The 16,365-nt window shown below is 38.9% G+C and overlaps 1 protein-coding gene across 2 annotated transcripts in view; it reads left to right on the forward strand.

Moving 5' to 3' along the window:
• Positions 1 to 2,170: 2,170 nt before the first annotated feature.
• ADAM19 (ADAM metallopeptidase domain 19) overlaps positions 2,171 to 16,365 on the forward strand; it is a 100,838-nt gene continuing 86,643 nt past the window's right edge. The window contains exons 1-3 of one of the 2 annotated variants that reach the window (XM_063447755.1): positions 2,171 to 2,351; positions 4,803 to 4,903; positions 11,656 to 11,726. In XM_063447755.1, the coding sequence (XP_063303825.1) occupies positions 2,261 to 2,351; positions 4,803 to 4,903; positions 11,656 to 11,726 (263 nt within the window). In that variant the 5' untranslated portion in view covers positions 2,171 to 2,260. Of the gene's footprint in view, positions 2,352 to 4,802; positions 4,904 to 11,653; positions 11,727 to 16,365 lie in introns of those variants that run through there. The other variant, XM_063447756.1, reaches the window with a different exon arrangement.

A 16,365-nucleotide genomic window follows, 5' to 3' on the forward strand; every position in this document is an offset into this window, starting at 1 on the left:
ATGCATCTAAGCATTAGGACATGTATGTATAGTCTAACCTTAACAAGTTTTAACAGGCTTAGATACAAGGTTAATTGCACGGTATAGCCATAGGTGTGACTGTGAGGTGGCAGGGGTGAGCACGTATGATGTATGGATTCTGGACCGTATAGCTTTGCCCCATATTATACTAAGTAAGCTAACAGAAATTCACAGTCTATGCTGATCTGCCAGGACTGCCATACAGGTGATATGAATAGATTGCTGCACAACAGGCTAGATTTATAAAATCGGGCTTGGGCTACTGTGGTTGCCCCTAAGTAAGACTGCTGCACAACAGGCAGGGATTACAGGGGTTAATGACAGTGGAATGCCCTGTATCTAGGCTACAGATAAGAATATCATATATTGGACACGCTAAACTAGCAGAACCAGCGTGCCTAGCATAGCTGAACATAGATAACCGAGAAGTAAACAACACATTGTCGGCAGGGGCAAAAAACAAGGGAAAGAAATTACATATTGATATGTCACATGGGGTTATTTGTGAGAAGAGTGAAATCATAAGAGGCAATTAACGCTGTCAGAAGTCAGCCGATGCCTGTGGTGTCTATCTGCTCGTGTTGGGTGTAAGAGTCCAGCAACTCCGTAGCGGGGAAGGTGCAGTGTAGAGCTTCTCTCCAGCCTGCTCGATTAGCTGTGTTGCTGACCTGGCTGAGGTTGTCCTTCCAGCATGGAGGGGGAAAGGAGGATGTAGTGTGGTGATGCCGCTGCCTGCGGGTTCTTCGCTGGTGGCGTGAACGATGTTGCAGGGTCTTGCTCCTTTTGACCCGTGGTCTAGGGGTTCTGGTTGTCGGAGGTGCACGTGCGTGTTTAGGGTTGAGGCCCTGGGTAGGCCCACCTTCCTCCACTCTCTCCGGCACCTCTTTGGTCGCTGGTGGCTGAGATGCCCTTATTGCATGCCTCTCCTCCAGAGAGGCCCAGAAGTGGGCAAATAAATTGTCCAGTTTCCTCAGGGTCTCCTGGACGCTGACATAGCGTTTCCTCTCAGGCAGTATGGGTTCGGTAACACGAGGTGGGATTGCAGCCGCCATCTTGAGAGGGGGAGCTGCATGCCGGGCAGGATCGGGTGCAGTGTCCTCATTTCTCTGTGTGGTTTGTAGCTGGCCTGCGGGGACCGGGATAACCCCCACCGGTCCAGAGGGGGGGGAACGGGTCAGCAGAGGCATGTCAGTGCGGTGCTGTATGCCGTGCGGGAGAGCGGCCGCCTCGCCCGCCCGGCTATTTCTCCAGGCCTCGCCGGGACCTCCGTTATAGGTACGATTTGGCAGAGATTCTCGTGAGTCAGGGTGCCCCGGCAGGCTCCTGGCTGAGGTTAGTTGCATACTTAGCTTTTTTGGCTTGCTGGGACGCAGTATAGTCGCTTTATTCTCCAGTTTAGTGTGGAGCCCTCTTGAAACGCGTCCAGCCGCCATGAAGCTCAGGCCCCGCCCCCGCCAGTGTTCCTTTCTTGAAGGTAAAGTGTGACTGAAATAAACTTGTCAAACCTTTTCATAGCATAGCACAATTACAAAATAAATCAATGTATAATCAATTCATGTCTCAAATCCTAAATGTTTTCACCTAGGAACGAATTCACCATTTAAGACTCATAACAAACAGGCCAAAGAAGAGGTATATTAGGAGAAATACCCATAGAAACCGATGGAATCTTGGTACACCTGGTGCATATCACTTTGCCACCTATTGCTTTGCTACATATTGATAGACAAAAAGTATAGATCAGAGAGGGGCTGCTCGATGGAAAAGGCAATTCCATTGTAAACAACCCGAATCTTTATGCTATAATCACATCAAACAGGTATTTACATTTCAAAGAAAAATCATAGTTTTTATCTTCCTTATAATCTTCCAGTAGAGAATTTTATACACAAAGGACACGGTCACTGCTGAACTGCTCGTCCCTTTGGGTAGCAAAATGCCCTTTATTGCAAAAGCAGATAGATCCCTGGAGTGCCAGCTGTGCGGCACTATAATGAGTGATGGGAGTAGTCGTGCCAGATGTTGCCCTTCCCTGTCTGACACGCAGCTCAGCATCACCCAGGATAACAGGCAGGACCTGGGGGAGGGAGCAGCTCTGGCTGTCTGGGAGTGTGCAGGGCGGGGTGAGGCTGTGTGCTATGTGCTGCTATTAGTCAGGGGCTGCGGGACCCCCATACACCATGCTCTGCCCTTGATTAGGTGGCTGCATGCGGTGGAGAGGTACCAGGGGGTCCCGCGGATGGAAGGAGCTGCGGGACTCGGGGGGACCCGTATCTGGATGGGGGTGGCAGTAATGATGCTCGTCACACCTTCGGTACTCACTGGGAGAGGCAAGTACTGGGTATGATGGATACAGTGTGACTAATTTATATAGATTGTACATTATACTATATATACTATAGTATATATAAATAGCAATAAACAGAACTGTTGGCAGCTTTATAACAATGGGAGAGGCAAGTCTTGGGTATATGTACACTATGTGATGTATACAGTGTGACTGACTTCCTATATAGATTATATTATATACACTATACTACCATCAATAGACACACCATTCTATAAACCTTCTATAACTGTTAGCATCTCTACAATACAATGGGAGAGACAAGTGACACACAAGAGATTGTTGTTAATTATATTACACTGTCATCAATAGACATCATTAACCATCTACTACACAGAGATCTTTATACTAAAGCAAAGATAGACAGACAGACATACAGACATGTATCATATATGATTTTTTTCAACATAAGAAAATAAATGTGAGTGTACATATAAAGAAATAAATCATATTTATTTTGGTTAAATACAATGTACAGGTAGTACTTTGACTTTGAGTAACTTTTATGTTTGTATCAGGTATTTCATTAAAGTCATATACAGAAAGAATAGTTTTTAAATTCTGTTCTCTTTAGATTTTAGAACCTTTTAACTTTATGTATTATAGAACATTGTGCAGCTTGACTTACTAAGGTAATCTGTTTTTACATCTTATAAATATATACATGTAGTCACATGTGATTTATAAATATGTACAACTATATTTATATACAGGTTTGTGGCTAATAAATACAGTTGGTTTAAATGTATATGTATAAAAGGAGTTGGACAGTAGGTGTTATGAATACAGTCATCAGGCACAGTGTAGGAGACTGAAGAGGTCTGAGATATATATAGCATAGAGAGGAGAATTTATAGATACTGTGGGTATGTGGGAGGCTTGGGCCTAAGCTGGCTCACATTTATTTTAAAAGAATATCCAGTGAATATATTAAATATATTTGGTTTCTACTGACACATACTTTTTAAATAGCAAGGATTGCAGGCCAGATCATTAAATCAATTGTTATTTTTTTTTATTGGTTATTTTCTGTTTGTTTGTTTATTTCTCTTTTTTTCTTTGTGTTAACATTTATTTAAATAGATGCCCTTTTGTTAATATAATCATATATTTTAATATGTTTTAATTCAGCATTGCCACTACATCAGGCAGATATCTGCCTTTCCTATAAGCTCCAGCAATTTGAAACTCTTCAAAGATTGCAGTATTTAGCCATTTTTAATGAATGGCTCTTAGAGAATCAGGAAAACATGTATCATGTTATTCGGCAATGTAATGTATCAGTTAAGACAGAAATACACCGATATATTTTGTGCTTGAATCACTTTTCTTGTGCATACGTGTATAAGGATGAGCCATACACCAAATAAAATGATATATTATACTATTTTACTAAATAGTGAATAGTGATTTGTAACTCACTAAATATTGAACTGACAATCAGCCGGCCAAATCTAGGCTAATATTATCAATCTGGGAAAATATGGCAACTGATCTGTTTTACAACTCTACTAACGTGGTCTAAAATGTTTAGTATGGTTATCAATTCAACAGCTTTACTTTAAAAAAAAGTGTCATTTTTTATTAAATTCTGCACTTTTTGTAAAATAAAAAAAAATAGTTCACACATTCTTTGCAAAAAGTGCTTTAGGGTTTGGAGTGTCCCTTTAACTGAAATAAATATTTCCTTAAAGCCACACTGTCATGTTTTTTTTGTTTTTTTTATGTATCTTAATGATTGTATTCCTCATTTGCTGCTTACTGTTATTTTTATTTATTTATTAGCTTTTCTTCTTGTGCCAGATGTCAATATCTGGGTGTCTCCATGTCATCCTCTGTGTTAATATTATATGCAGTTGTCCCTACTGTGGGATTCTTTTGAATGATGGATTTTGGTTAAATTACAAAAATATGCTATATGTCACGCTTCCCTTTAGAAAAAAGCAGTATATCTAAAAAACTAAGGTAAATTAAAAAACAATAAAATCAAAGGGAAATAGATAGACATATTTCATTACAGTCTTCATTCATCATGATTGTTTTTTTTTGGTTTTTATATTGTGATATTCTTCAATTCTAAAGTTTTAAATACAGGCACATTTTTTTCTTATTATGTAGTGCACCGGAATATATTTATTTTATCCCTTCTAAGTTTTTCTACCTTGACTTGCAACATTTTAAAATTTTCTTTTAAAAACCACTGACGCTGCTTGACTATCACATAATAAATCTGTTACTTTTTTTCTTGTTAGCATTTTTATATATTCCTCATTTTACAAATAGCGTTACCATAAATAACTGCATCCTACAAGAACTGCTATCTATTTCTGACAACTGTTTGTACTTTCCACCCATTAATCTTTTTAGCACAACCTTTACACACCCAATGGTATTTGTGCTTGACACTTATTTTTCTACCATCTCTATTTAACAGAATTGCATAGTAATCAAATTCATCTAAAGAAGGTTTGGCCACATTCTGCAGTAATAGAGCCCCTCTGGCTGGTACCTCACGCGGCACAGTCTAAACTCAAGGTGAGTAGACAGACCCTAAACTGCACACAGGATGAGTCACTGGCATGCAGCAATAAAACAACAATACTTCTCAATCATGGGCCTGCTTGTATCAATTGGTAGTACACTTGCCCAGATTATTCTTAATCTTTTTCCTCCCTTTATTGTAACTAGTGGAATATGCTAAAACATAAAAGAGCAGTGATCTCCTCTCTATTATTGGTGCTGGATTACCATGAAAAAGCCCCATCTCCTATAAATGCAAAGTTGAAACAAGCAGAAGAGCATACCTCCCAAGCGTCCCTATTTAGGAAGGACAGTCCCTATTTCTGACCCAAATCCCTCTTTTCTGTCCTAATGTCCCTTTTTTTCTAGAAGCTCCATATTATTGGTACGTCTGAGTGTATAATAGAGCTCCACAGCAATAATACTGATATTAATGTGTCTTTAAACTACAATAAATGTGTTTAGAAATCAGTCTGTGTAAATAAGATATATTCTTCTAAATTACATTTTAGTTTCATAAATTGATATTAGTAAGTCACCTACAATGTTTTTAGAACAGCCCCACCACTGGCCACCCCTCACCCCCTCACATATCTAGAATTAAGGTGTCCTTCTTTGTATGTGACATGTTGAGAGCTATGGATGAGCACTCACATGTACTAACTGTCTTTGGAGCGCTGGTCACCATTTCCAGTCCAAGCCATCTAATTCAATAGAGGAACTAAATTGCTCCACCATTGCACATCCAATTTATAACACTTTATCCAGCTTTATACGAGTGAATAAACAGTAAGTAAGTAAAGCAGAATTACTTTCCAGTGTCTTCTACAAAAGTGAACTGACAGAAGCTTCACAGGGATTTCATGAGGCACAGACAGGGCATGAAAAGATTGCAGTTTGTGGAGTTGAGACGTGGAATGGGACGATTGAATATTTAATATGGGGGTAAACTAGGATTATAAAACACAGCGCAGGAAGTTTAAAGGGTTAGTCCAAGCACCATGACCACTTTAGTGATATCAAGTCGTCATGGTGATTGGACTCTGTATGGCAGTGTTTTATTATCGAATGCTGGTCATTGAGGTGTCTTTGGGCAGCCTCGTACAAACATTCTAGATGGCCAATGGTAATTCTAAAATATGTTTGGCATCTGTTGTCAACACACCCAGCATGTTGATAATAAACTTCTAATGGCAGCACAGCCCTCCCCCTGTGCCGCCCATGTCCTCTCATCAGTCCATCATCCTTTTTTGAGGATGAGGGCAAGTTTGAAAGGGTTACCCTGAGCAAAACCAGTGTTTTTTTTTTTTTGTTTTTTGTTTTTTAAGACAATATACAGAGAGGTAATCATTAGGATTCAGATCTGAAGTATAACCAACAGTGACATTGTAAGAGTAGGTAACATACGTGTCTAAAGGCACAATTAACTTGGAACAGAGTCAGTGTCTTATACAGTCCTGTTAATAGGGGTGTTGCTAGGGGTGCCCGCTAGTCAAGGCTCCTTCAAGGTGCATGATGCCTGGCCCTGACTTTGGGCTGTTGTTGGTTTAAGGAAGAGTAGGGACTTCTAGGCACAAGGTCATATCGCTGTAAGCATAGTGGCAGAGGGTCTTTAAATGGAGGGTCGATATTTATAAAGCTGTTCCTATCAGGCTACTTATTTGTCTGATCCTGTAGCCTACAGAGCACATTATGGGGGAATATGTGATGGTTTTAAACTATTTGTAAACCGGAGTTATGTAAAAAATGTCAAAGATGGAAAGGAACTAGAGAAAGAGAGAAAGGAGAGGTGGTGGTTGTCCTGCAGCACCGCCAGAAAAAGTAGATAGTACTGTGTGTCCACAGGTCGCGATCCCCGTCCGGTGGGGGAAAGGCAGGGTGAGGGGCGGGCGGAGATGGATATTTTTTTTTTAACAAATAAAAATGGACATATATGTATGCTTACATACATATTTGAATAAGGCGTGAGCAGGTGATGTCAATGTCTCAACTTTTGTCAGAGTGGAGGCGCCAAATAGAGATGCTCAAGTATGGTGGAATTTTAACATGGGAGTGATGTGTCTCCTTCCAGCCAGGGGTCCCAGATCTTATGAAATAATTTTTGGGGAATTGTTTAAATTGTGCTGTTATCATGTCCATGTCAATGCTATCTAATATCTTTTTATTGATTATTGCTTGTGAGGGAATTTTGGTAGTGGACTAGATCTCAGCTATTGCCCTTCGTGCTGCTAGATATATGCGTGTGGCAAGTTTATTTTCATTTTGGGTAAGCGGGTCAATAGGGTTCGAGAGTAGGAGTCCCAAGGGATTTATAGGAAAGGGTCTGTTGGGAACACTAGAGAGTAAAGCTGATATTCTTCACCAAAGTGGGATTAGTTAAGGGCAGGACCACCAGCAGTGAAGAAAGAAGCCAGTTTCACCACACAGTTTTCAACATAGGTTAGTTAATATACATTTCATAGCGGCCAGGTGTTGTGGGGTGAGGTACCATCGGAAGAGCATTTTATATGGGTCACACAGATGGAGATTGAATTTGTGGATGACAATATGTCCAACCAATCAGTGGGGTCTCCAGGGTGGGCAATTTCATGTTCCCATGCTGAGATATATGGGATATAACAAAACAACACGGACACCCGTGGAAAAGTGATAAAAACCACAAAAAAACTTTAACTTAACTGATAGGTACACGGCCTCCCAGGGTTATCTCCCAGCTGATAACCAAATTGCAGGACTATATAGTTGATGGGATATTTTGGGATATTGCTAGTGTACCTATAATAGAGGACAAAACATAGTGCAAATATTGCTAATAAAATATAGTGAAAATTGCCAGTGATCAGAATGCACTCACATATTCCAGAATAATAAAGCGTATTATAGGTTCAACCTTTTATGCGATTCTACACAATATGGATATGTAATCGAATATATAAATAAATATTCATGTCACTTCACATTAATGGTGATATAGTCATTTTAGTTTTGATTGTTTAATCATTTGTTCAATTATCCTATACAATATGGATGTGCAATTGAATATAGGAAAATGGACATTTTATGTCACTTTTTTCAAATGAATTCACAATTGAGAATGTGAATTCATTCTACAATGTCACTTTAATAGATATTATGATAACAATATTGTCACTAACATACGAATTCACTATTATTATTGACAAATTAATTATGGTTGACGGTTAATATGATAAAAAAATGTTGTTGCTAATGTATGAATTCATTTTCAGTATTATTAGTTATCAAGTAAAATTATAATTAAAATTAGTATTATTGGTATTGCATAAATCCACTATTAGTATCACTAATGACTAAGTAAAATTACAATTGATATAATGAATGATTGACTTGGATGGGAAGTTTTTTCATTCATTTTAACTGGTTAAAGCTATCATTACACTTAGAGGACGTATTATTTAGATTAAGATATTTTTCTAATGTGATCAAAGAAAACATTCTAATAGTTTTTTATTCCTAGTGCCTGAGTTATACATTAGATGCTTCTTTAAGCCGTTATAAATGCTGTGGAACGCACAGCCATTTTTGCTTCCCGAGCATGGAACGCATAAAGATCACGTGATCGGCAATTATACACGTGACGCATGACGTACGACGTGGCGCATGACGAATGCGGAAGTGGCTGGAGTTCCGAACGGACCCGGCTTTTTCATTGCGGCTAAACAGCTACACCTGAGAAGAAGATTTTGGCGAATCGGAAGCAGGCATGGAGAAGACACCCACTATTCCACCAATGACTTGGAGGGCTTAGCCCTATATAATAGCTTTTGATTGTTAGCGGTTTTAGGATGCTGTTTTTTGTACCTGTGAAATTTGATTTACTGAAAGAGGTCCCTGAGGAAGTCCTTGCTGTAGAAGGACGAAACGCGTAGGACCAGCATCTCTTATTTGTTTTTATTATATTTTATTCAATTTAACCTTTTTCAAGTGAATAAATCGCCTTTAAGTATTCCTTTGGTTGCTGTTTGTGAGATTTTATGCTGACCTGGATACCCTATCGGCTATCACTTGAGGAGGGAATTTTAAAGGAACACACCCCCCATTTCCATCAAGGGGAGGCACCTATAATACGCTTTATTATTCTGGAATATGTGAGTGCATTCTGATCACTGGCAATTTTCACTATATTTTATTAGCAATATTTGCACTATGTTTTGTCCTCTATTATAGGTACACTAGCAATATCCCAAAATATCCCATCAACTATATAGTCCTGAGATATATGGGAGCAGTATCTGGGCGTGGTGTGTTGCCATTGTGGTATATGGAAAAAAAGGCAATCGTTGGGGAGGAGGTGAAGCTTCTTTTTGTCAATCTTTTATTAAGGCATTTGCGATGGGGTACAGAATGAAGAAAGGGAAACGTGTGAGCATTATATACGATATAAGATTAATACAGCGCAAACATTGTTGGCTTACATTTCCGTGATATTGATGCCTCATTTTTTGCTTTATATCATTTAACAATGTCATTTTATAGACAAGCTTAGATAATAAGCAGTGCAACTTATGGAACGTTTGCAGTAGTACTAGTGTTTTTCTGTCATGTTAAGTTACATTAAACTCGATTAAGGTACTACAGAGTACGCTATGCCTATGACATGTGAGTCGAACAGCGAAAAGGTATGGCTTATACTAAGCGGGCTAGTCTACCAGCTCACTGCTACTCATCGTGTTACCTGTGTGCCAGAATGTATAGGTCAGCGATTAAGGTACATGTTAGGTAAATTCTAAGTTTAACATTCAAGCAGGTCTGGCTAGTCCAGCGTTGGTTAGGTAGGTTAAGCTATGAACAGGTTATAACATATTTGAAATGTGTGAGCATATGTAGCCTGCCATCCTCGTTAAGTAGTCTACATGACTAATTGAATAACACATATAGGAACAAAACAGTTAAGCTGGGACTGGTTAATACACCACTGGTTTCGGTTCTGTGTTTGTTGAACCACCGCTAGTCATATGATTATGGCAGCTGCAGGGGGATTGCGTAGCTTGGGCTGTTCAGATTATGTCCCAAGGGGCTCTCAGCCAGTAGCGTTGTCTAGCTGAGCTGTGGGGCAGAGAATCAACAGTCAGCCAGTACCGGCAGTATGATATCATTGCTGTAACCAAAATAAACTAAGTGAGCAATTGGCCGAAATAAACATAAAAGTGAGCCTAGCGGGTGATGCTTAGCGATGTCACTCAGCTTCATCCACTCACTTTGACGGCTTGTAGAGGAAGACTGGCCGTCAGCCGGCTCCGGTATATGGCAGTCCTCACAGGCTTTTTGGTAGACTGTGCCTTAAGAATATTATTGGAGTGTGGCAGTCTCTTGAATTGCCACCCTTCATCGCGAACACATCTTCCAAGTTGGTGTATCCACTGTCCACTGTTGGTGTCACTGTTGCGGTGGCCCTTGGGGTTAACAGTGACAGAGTCATTGGTACCTTGCTCGTTTAGAGATAGGGGGTCTGTATACCAGCCATCCGGCCTTCAGCCAATACCCATTCTCAGCCGGGGAATCATGGGTGCCGCGGGAGTGCGTAGTGCCGCAGTGTATAGCGGGCGGGTCGGAGGTCTCCTCCTGCCCGAGGCCTGTATGGAGGGTGTCATCTGTAGGCCACAGACTCGCCGACTCCAGGAGGCTGAGTCTGTCCCTTGACAGGCGCATCGGGAGACCTGGGTGTTTTGCCGCCGCCAGCAGCGGACGGTCTTCTTGCGGTGTGGTCTATGCCGTCTAGGTATTTTCCTCGGGGGCCCTCGGCCCAGGTAGGCATTTAACGCAGAGGTTTGGGGCTGGCAGAGGTGCTTTTCCCATTCCATTCCCCCGCTCTTTCATTGTGGTTAATGGTGGCTGATGCAATCGTGCCTCCAACTTTGCCCAGAATCGTAGGAAGATTTCCTCGAGCCGTTGGTTTGTTTGCTCCGTTGAGGCATTTTCTTCTGGTTTAATAAATATATGGCTCTTCATGTTCAGCTGTAGGCAGGTGTTAATTTAAAAAAAAACAACCATGTGTTGTTACATCTATGGTTGATTCTCCAAATTCAAAGTTGTTGAAAAACCCCAGTGAGCTTTTGTATCTGAATCTTATTCCCAGCATTGAACTTCTATCAAGAGATAGTCACAGAATTAGGAATCTGACATTGCCAGGGTTAGTTACTAAAGTGAGAATTCAAGATGTTTGCAAAGTGAATTTCAAACTAAAGGCTAGAATAGCTGAACTGAAGGCATAGCTGACTGAGAGAACATGTCCAGTTTGGATATTGTGACCTTGAATTTGAAATTCACCTTGAATTCTGACTGTAGTGAATAACCCTGAAGGTGTTTGTTCAGGGCGGTATTTGACACTTGCCATTTACCCACAATATGCAGGAAAGTGGATCTCCTTTGTTAGCTGATGTTGAAATCCAACTCCCACTGGCTAGCTAAGATGATTGGAGTAAGAATTTTGCAGTAAGTGGAGGGATCCTGATGGCAATATTCATTTTCTATATTCAATCACAAGTCTTCCAATCCCATTTCTTTCTCAGTAGCAAATGTTCCTATGGACATCAATGCACCACTGTCATTTTTTTGTCATACAATAAAAAGCATTACATTACATGATAAAATACTACAAATGTTATATATTATTTTGTCTCATTTAAAACAGTGAATAGTATATATACCTAGTATACTAAAATACAGTATTAAGTTAAACAGTTACTTTTGTTTCCTAATACATTGTTATTGTTTAATTTGTTTTATAGTATCCGCCACACGTGGAGCTATTGGTGACAGCAGAAGGCAAAGATCTGATCTTGTCTCTACATAGAAATCAGTAAGTATAATTGTTTCTTATTGTGAATTAACTAAATATAAAAAGGGCAAAATTGACATTCAGCTCAGGGTTCCAGTTAATGTTTGCTGTTAGCTGGCATAATCCTGAAAACAAAGGTGTGAGTTTGTTATCTAATACCATTTACAATCTCACTCTCTGATATTGTGGAGTTATGGGTAACATGATTCTTAGATAACCAGTTTAGAACCTGCCAGGATTAATACAAAATGCAACAGTAGTCCCTTTAAGATATTTACACAGGGGGGCAAATCAGTGGCAGCTTAGTTTACAAAGAAAAAACTGTTTCCTTTAAATTGACCTCCTCATTTGAGTAAGTGAACAAAATTGCTGTTTGTAATTTCTCAGTCTGGATTCACTATCTCTGAATTGCAGAAAATTATACTGAAGCACAAATATCTGAAACATTCTCCATATCAAATATAGCTACGGAAACAAGGACATAGAAACATAGAATGTGACGGCAGATAAGATTTCTAAATACTTTCATTAGTCCCCTGGCCTTATCTTAAGTCTAGGATAGGCTTATGCCTATCCCACGCATGCTTAAACTCCTTTACTGTGTTAACCTCTACCACTTCAGCTGGAAGGCTATTCCATGCATCCACTACCCTCTCAGTAAAGTAATACTTCCTGATATTATTTTTAAACCTTTGCCACTCTAATTTAAGACTATATCCTCTTGTTGTGGTAGTTGTTCTTCTTTTAAATATAGTCTCCTCCTTTACGGTGTTGATTCCCTTTATGTATTTAAATGTTTCTATTATATCCCCCTTGTCTCGTCTTTCCTCCAAGCTATACATGTTAAGTTCCTTTAAAGGGACACTATAGTCACCTGAACAACTACAGCTTAATGTAGTTGTTCAGGTATGATCTATAGCTCCCTGCAGGCAATCTAATGTAAACACTGTATTTTCAGAGAAAATGCAGTGTTTACATTGATTGATAGGAATACCTCCAGTTGCCGTCACTCAGACGGCCACCAGAGGGACTTCCTATCATGCAGGGCCCTAAAAAGACCCTGCCTCCTGCGCCCCCCCCCCTCCCCGGCCATGTGAGAATGAGGTCCTTGCGAGGACCTCACAATCACATGGCCGGGTTAGCTGGTTGCTGCATTGCCAGCAGGGGGACTAACTGTAATGACAGTTGGTCCCCCTGCTGGCTGGAAATAAAATTCAAGTTAATCAGTGTAAAAAAACTTTACACTTTGATCATATATATATATACACACACATATACATACACTGTCTAGGTGTGTTTTACTATTAATATATATATATATCTATATATATATATATATATATATATATATAATTATATATATTAATATCAAATTACATGTAGACTGATACTGATTAAATATATATATAATTATTGTTATATATATTTATATATAATATAAAAAATGTAAATAGGTAAAAAAAATTAAAAAAAAATAAAAAAAAATAATTAAAAAATATATAGATGTGTGTTATTTCGTTCTAACTGTATTGTGATATTAATATATATATATATATTTATATCAAAATACACGTAGAACGAAATAATATATATATCTATATACACAAATATATACGTATATATCACTATATATATACCTATATATATAAATAAAAATATTTTAAAAAATTATATATATATATATATATATATATATACATATATATATATACATATATTAATTCTACACATATATTTATGTAATATTTTTACATAATTAGGTATCTTAATTAATTACAATTAGCGGGACCTGCCTGACAACCCATGCCGAAAGTATTGGGAATTTAATTTGCTAGCACTATATTTAACCCTATAACTTTCCAAGACACTATAAAACCTGTACATGGGGGGTACTGTTTTACTCGGGAGACTTCACTGAACACAAATATTAGTGTTTCAAAACAGTAAAATGTATTACAACGATGATATCGCCAGTAAAAGTGAAGTTTTTTTGCATTTTTTCACGCACAAACAGCACTTACACGGACGATATTATTGCTGTGATACTTTTTACTGTTTTGAAACACAAATATTTGTGTTCAGCAAAGTCTCTCGAGTACAACAGTACCCCTCATGCACAGGTTTTATGGTGTTTTCAAAAGTTACAGCGTCAAATATAAGGTTTGTGTTTCTTTTTTTTCACATTAAAATTCACCAGATTGGTTACATTGCCTTTGAGACCCTATGGTAGCCCAAGAATGAAAATTACCCCTATGATGGCATACCATTTGCAATAGTAGACAACCCAAGGTATTGCAAATGGGGTATGTCCAGTCTTTTTTAGTAGCCACTTAGTCACAAACACTGGCCAAAATTGGCGTTTTTTTGCATTTTTCACACACAAATACTAAGACTATATAGTCTCAAAGGCAACGTAACCAATCTGGAGGATTTCAATTTAAAATTTAACGTGCTATATTTGACCCTGTAACTTCCAAAAACACCATAAAACCTGTACACAGGGAGTACTGTTTTACACGTGAGACTTTGCTGAATACAAATATGTGTATTTTATTGCAGTAAAAGCAAACAGTATTATGACATTGACAGTTAAAATGTCATGTAGTACTAAACAAAATTCTTATTTTCTCCCATTTTTTAAATATTAAATTATGTTTCATAGCTAAATATTTGATATTAAATGAAAGCCCTGTTTCCCCTGAATAAAATGATATATAATAAGGGGGGGGGGGTTGCATTTAATATGAAAGAGGTGAATTACGGTTGGACAGACATACAGGGAGTGCAGAATTATTAGGCAAGTTGTATTTTTGAGGATTAATTTTATTATTGAACAACAACCATGTTCTCAATGAACCCAAAAAACTCATTAATATCAAAAGCTGAATATTTTTGGAAGTAGTTTTTAGTTTGTTTTTAGTTATAGCTATTTTAGGGGGATATCTGTGTGTGCAGGTGACTATTACTGTGCATAATTATTAGGCAACTTAACAAAAAACAAATATATTCCCATTTCAATTATTTATTTTTACCAGTGAAACCAATATAACATCTCAACATTCACAAATATACATTTCTGACATTCAAAAACATAACAAAAACAAATCAGTGACCAATATAGCCACCTTTCTTTGCAAGGACACTCAAAAGCCTGCCATCCATGGATTCTGTCAGTGTTTTAATCGGTTCACCATCAACATTGCGTGCAGCAGCAACCACAGCCTCCCAGACACTGTTCAGAGAGGTGTACTGTTTTCCCTCCTTGTAAATCTCATATTTGATGATGGACCACAGGTTCTCAATGGGGTTCAGATCAGGTGAACAAGAAGGCCATGTCATTAGATTTTCTTCTTTTATACCCTTTCTTGCCAGCCACGCTGTAGAGTACTTGGACGCGTGTGATGGAGCATTGTCCTGCATGAAAATCATGTTTTTCTTGAAGGATGCAGACTTCTTCCTGTACCACTGCTTGAAGAAGGTGTCTTCCAGAAACTGGCAGTAGGACTGGGAGTTGAGCTTGACTCCATCCTCAACCCGAAAAGGCCCCACAAGCTCATCTTTGATGATACCAGCCCAAACCAGTACTCCACCTCCACCTTGCTGGCGTCTGAGTCGGACTGGAGCTCTCTGCCCTTTACCAATCCATCCATCTGGCCCATCAAGACTCACTCTCATTTCATCAGTCCATAAAACCTTAGAAAAATCAGTCTTGAGATATTTCTTGGCCCAGTCTTGACGTTTCAGCTTGTGTGTCTTGTTCAGTGGTGGTCGTCTTTCAGCCTTTCTTACCTTGGCCATGTCTCTGAGTATTGCACACCTTGTGCTTTTGGGCACTCCAGTGATGTTGCAGCTCTGAAATATGGCCAAACTGGTGGCAAGTGGCATCTTGGCAGCTGCACGCTTGACTTTTCTCAGTTCATGGGCAGTTATTTTGTGCCTTGGTTTCTCCACACGCTTCTTGCGACCCTGTTGACTATTTTGAATGAAACGCTTGATTGTTCGATGATCACGCTTCAGAAGCTTTGCAATTTTAAGAGTGCTGCATCCCTCTGCAAGATATCTCACTATTTTTGACTTTTCTGAGCCTGTCAAGTCCTTCTTTTGACCCATTTTGCCAAAGGAAAGGAAGTTGCCTAATAATTATGCACACCTGCTATAAGGTGTTGATGTCATTAGACCACACCCCTTCTCATTACAGAGATGCACATCACCTAATATGCTTAATTGGTAGTAGGCTTTCGAGCCTATACAGCTTGGAGTAAGACAACATGCATAAAGAGGATGATGTGGTCAAAATACTAATTTGCCTAATAATTCTGCACTCCCTGTATAGCGCAAATGCCAGGTTTTGTTTACGTTTTGTTTTGTTCACAACGTGTACATTTGGCTCAGTCCTTTAGGGGTTAAAGAGTGCCATCACATTTCTCAGCGCTGTCCATGGTTACAATTGGTACAAGTAAAAAGACACATTAAACTACAACTAAGAGACAATACAAAATTTGACAAACTAATACAGGAGGAGAAGAGTGCCCTTTATAACAATCTAGGGTTCTGTTAGAAATGGCCATAACCGTTCTGAATACCTAAAATCTTCCATTCCATGTATCAATTTGTAGCCTGCCTTTGCACTTTTCCAAGTTGCATAATATCCTTCATTAAA

This window comes from Pelobates fuscus, chromosome 3, assembly GCF_036172605.1.
Source record: "Pelobates fuscus isolate aPelFus1 chromosome 3, aPelFus1.pri, whole genome shotgun sequence".
Taxonomy (NCBI): Eukaryota; Metazoa; Chordata; class Amphibia; order Anura; family Pelobatidae; genus Pelobates; species Pelobates fuscus.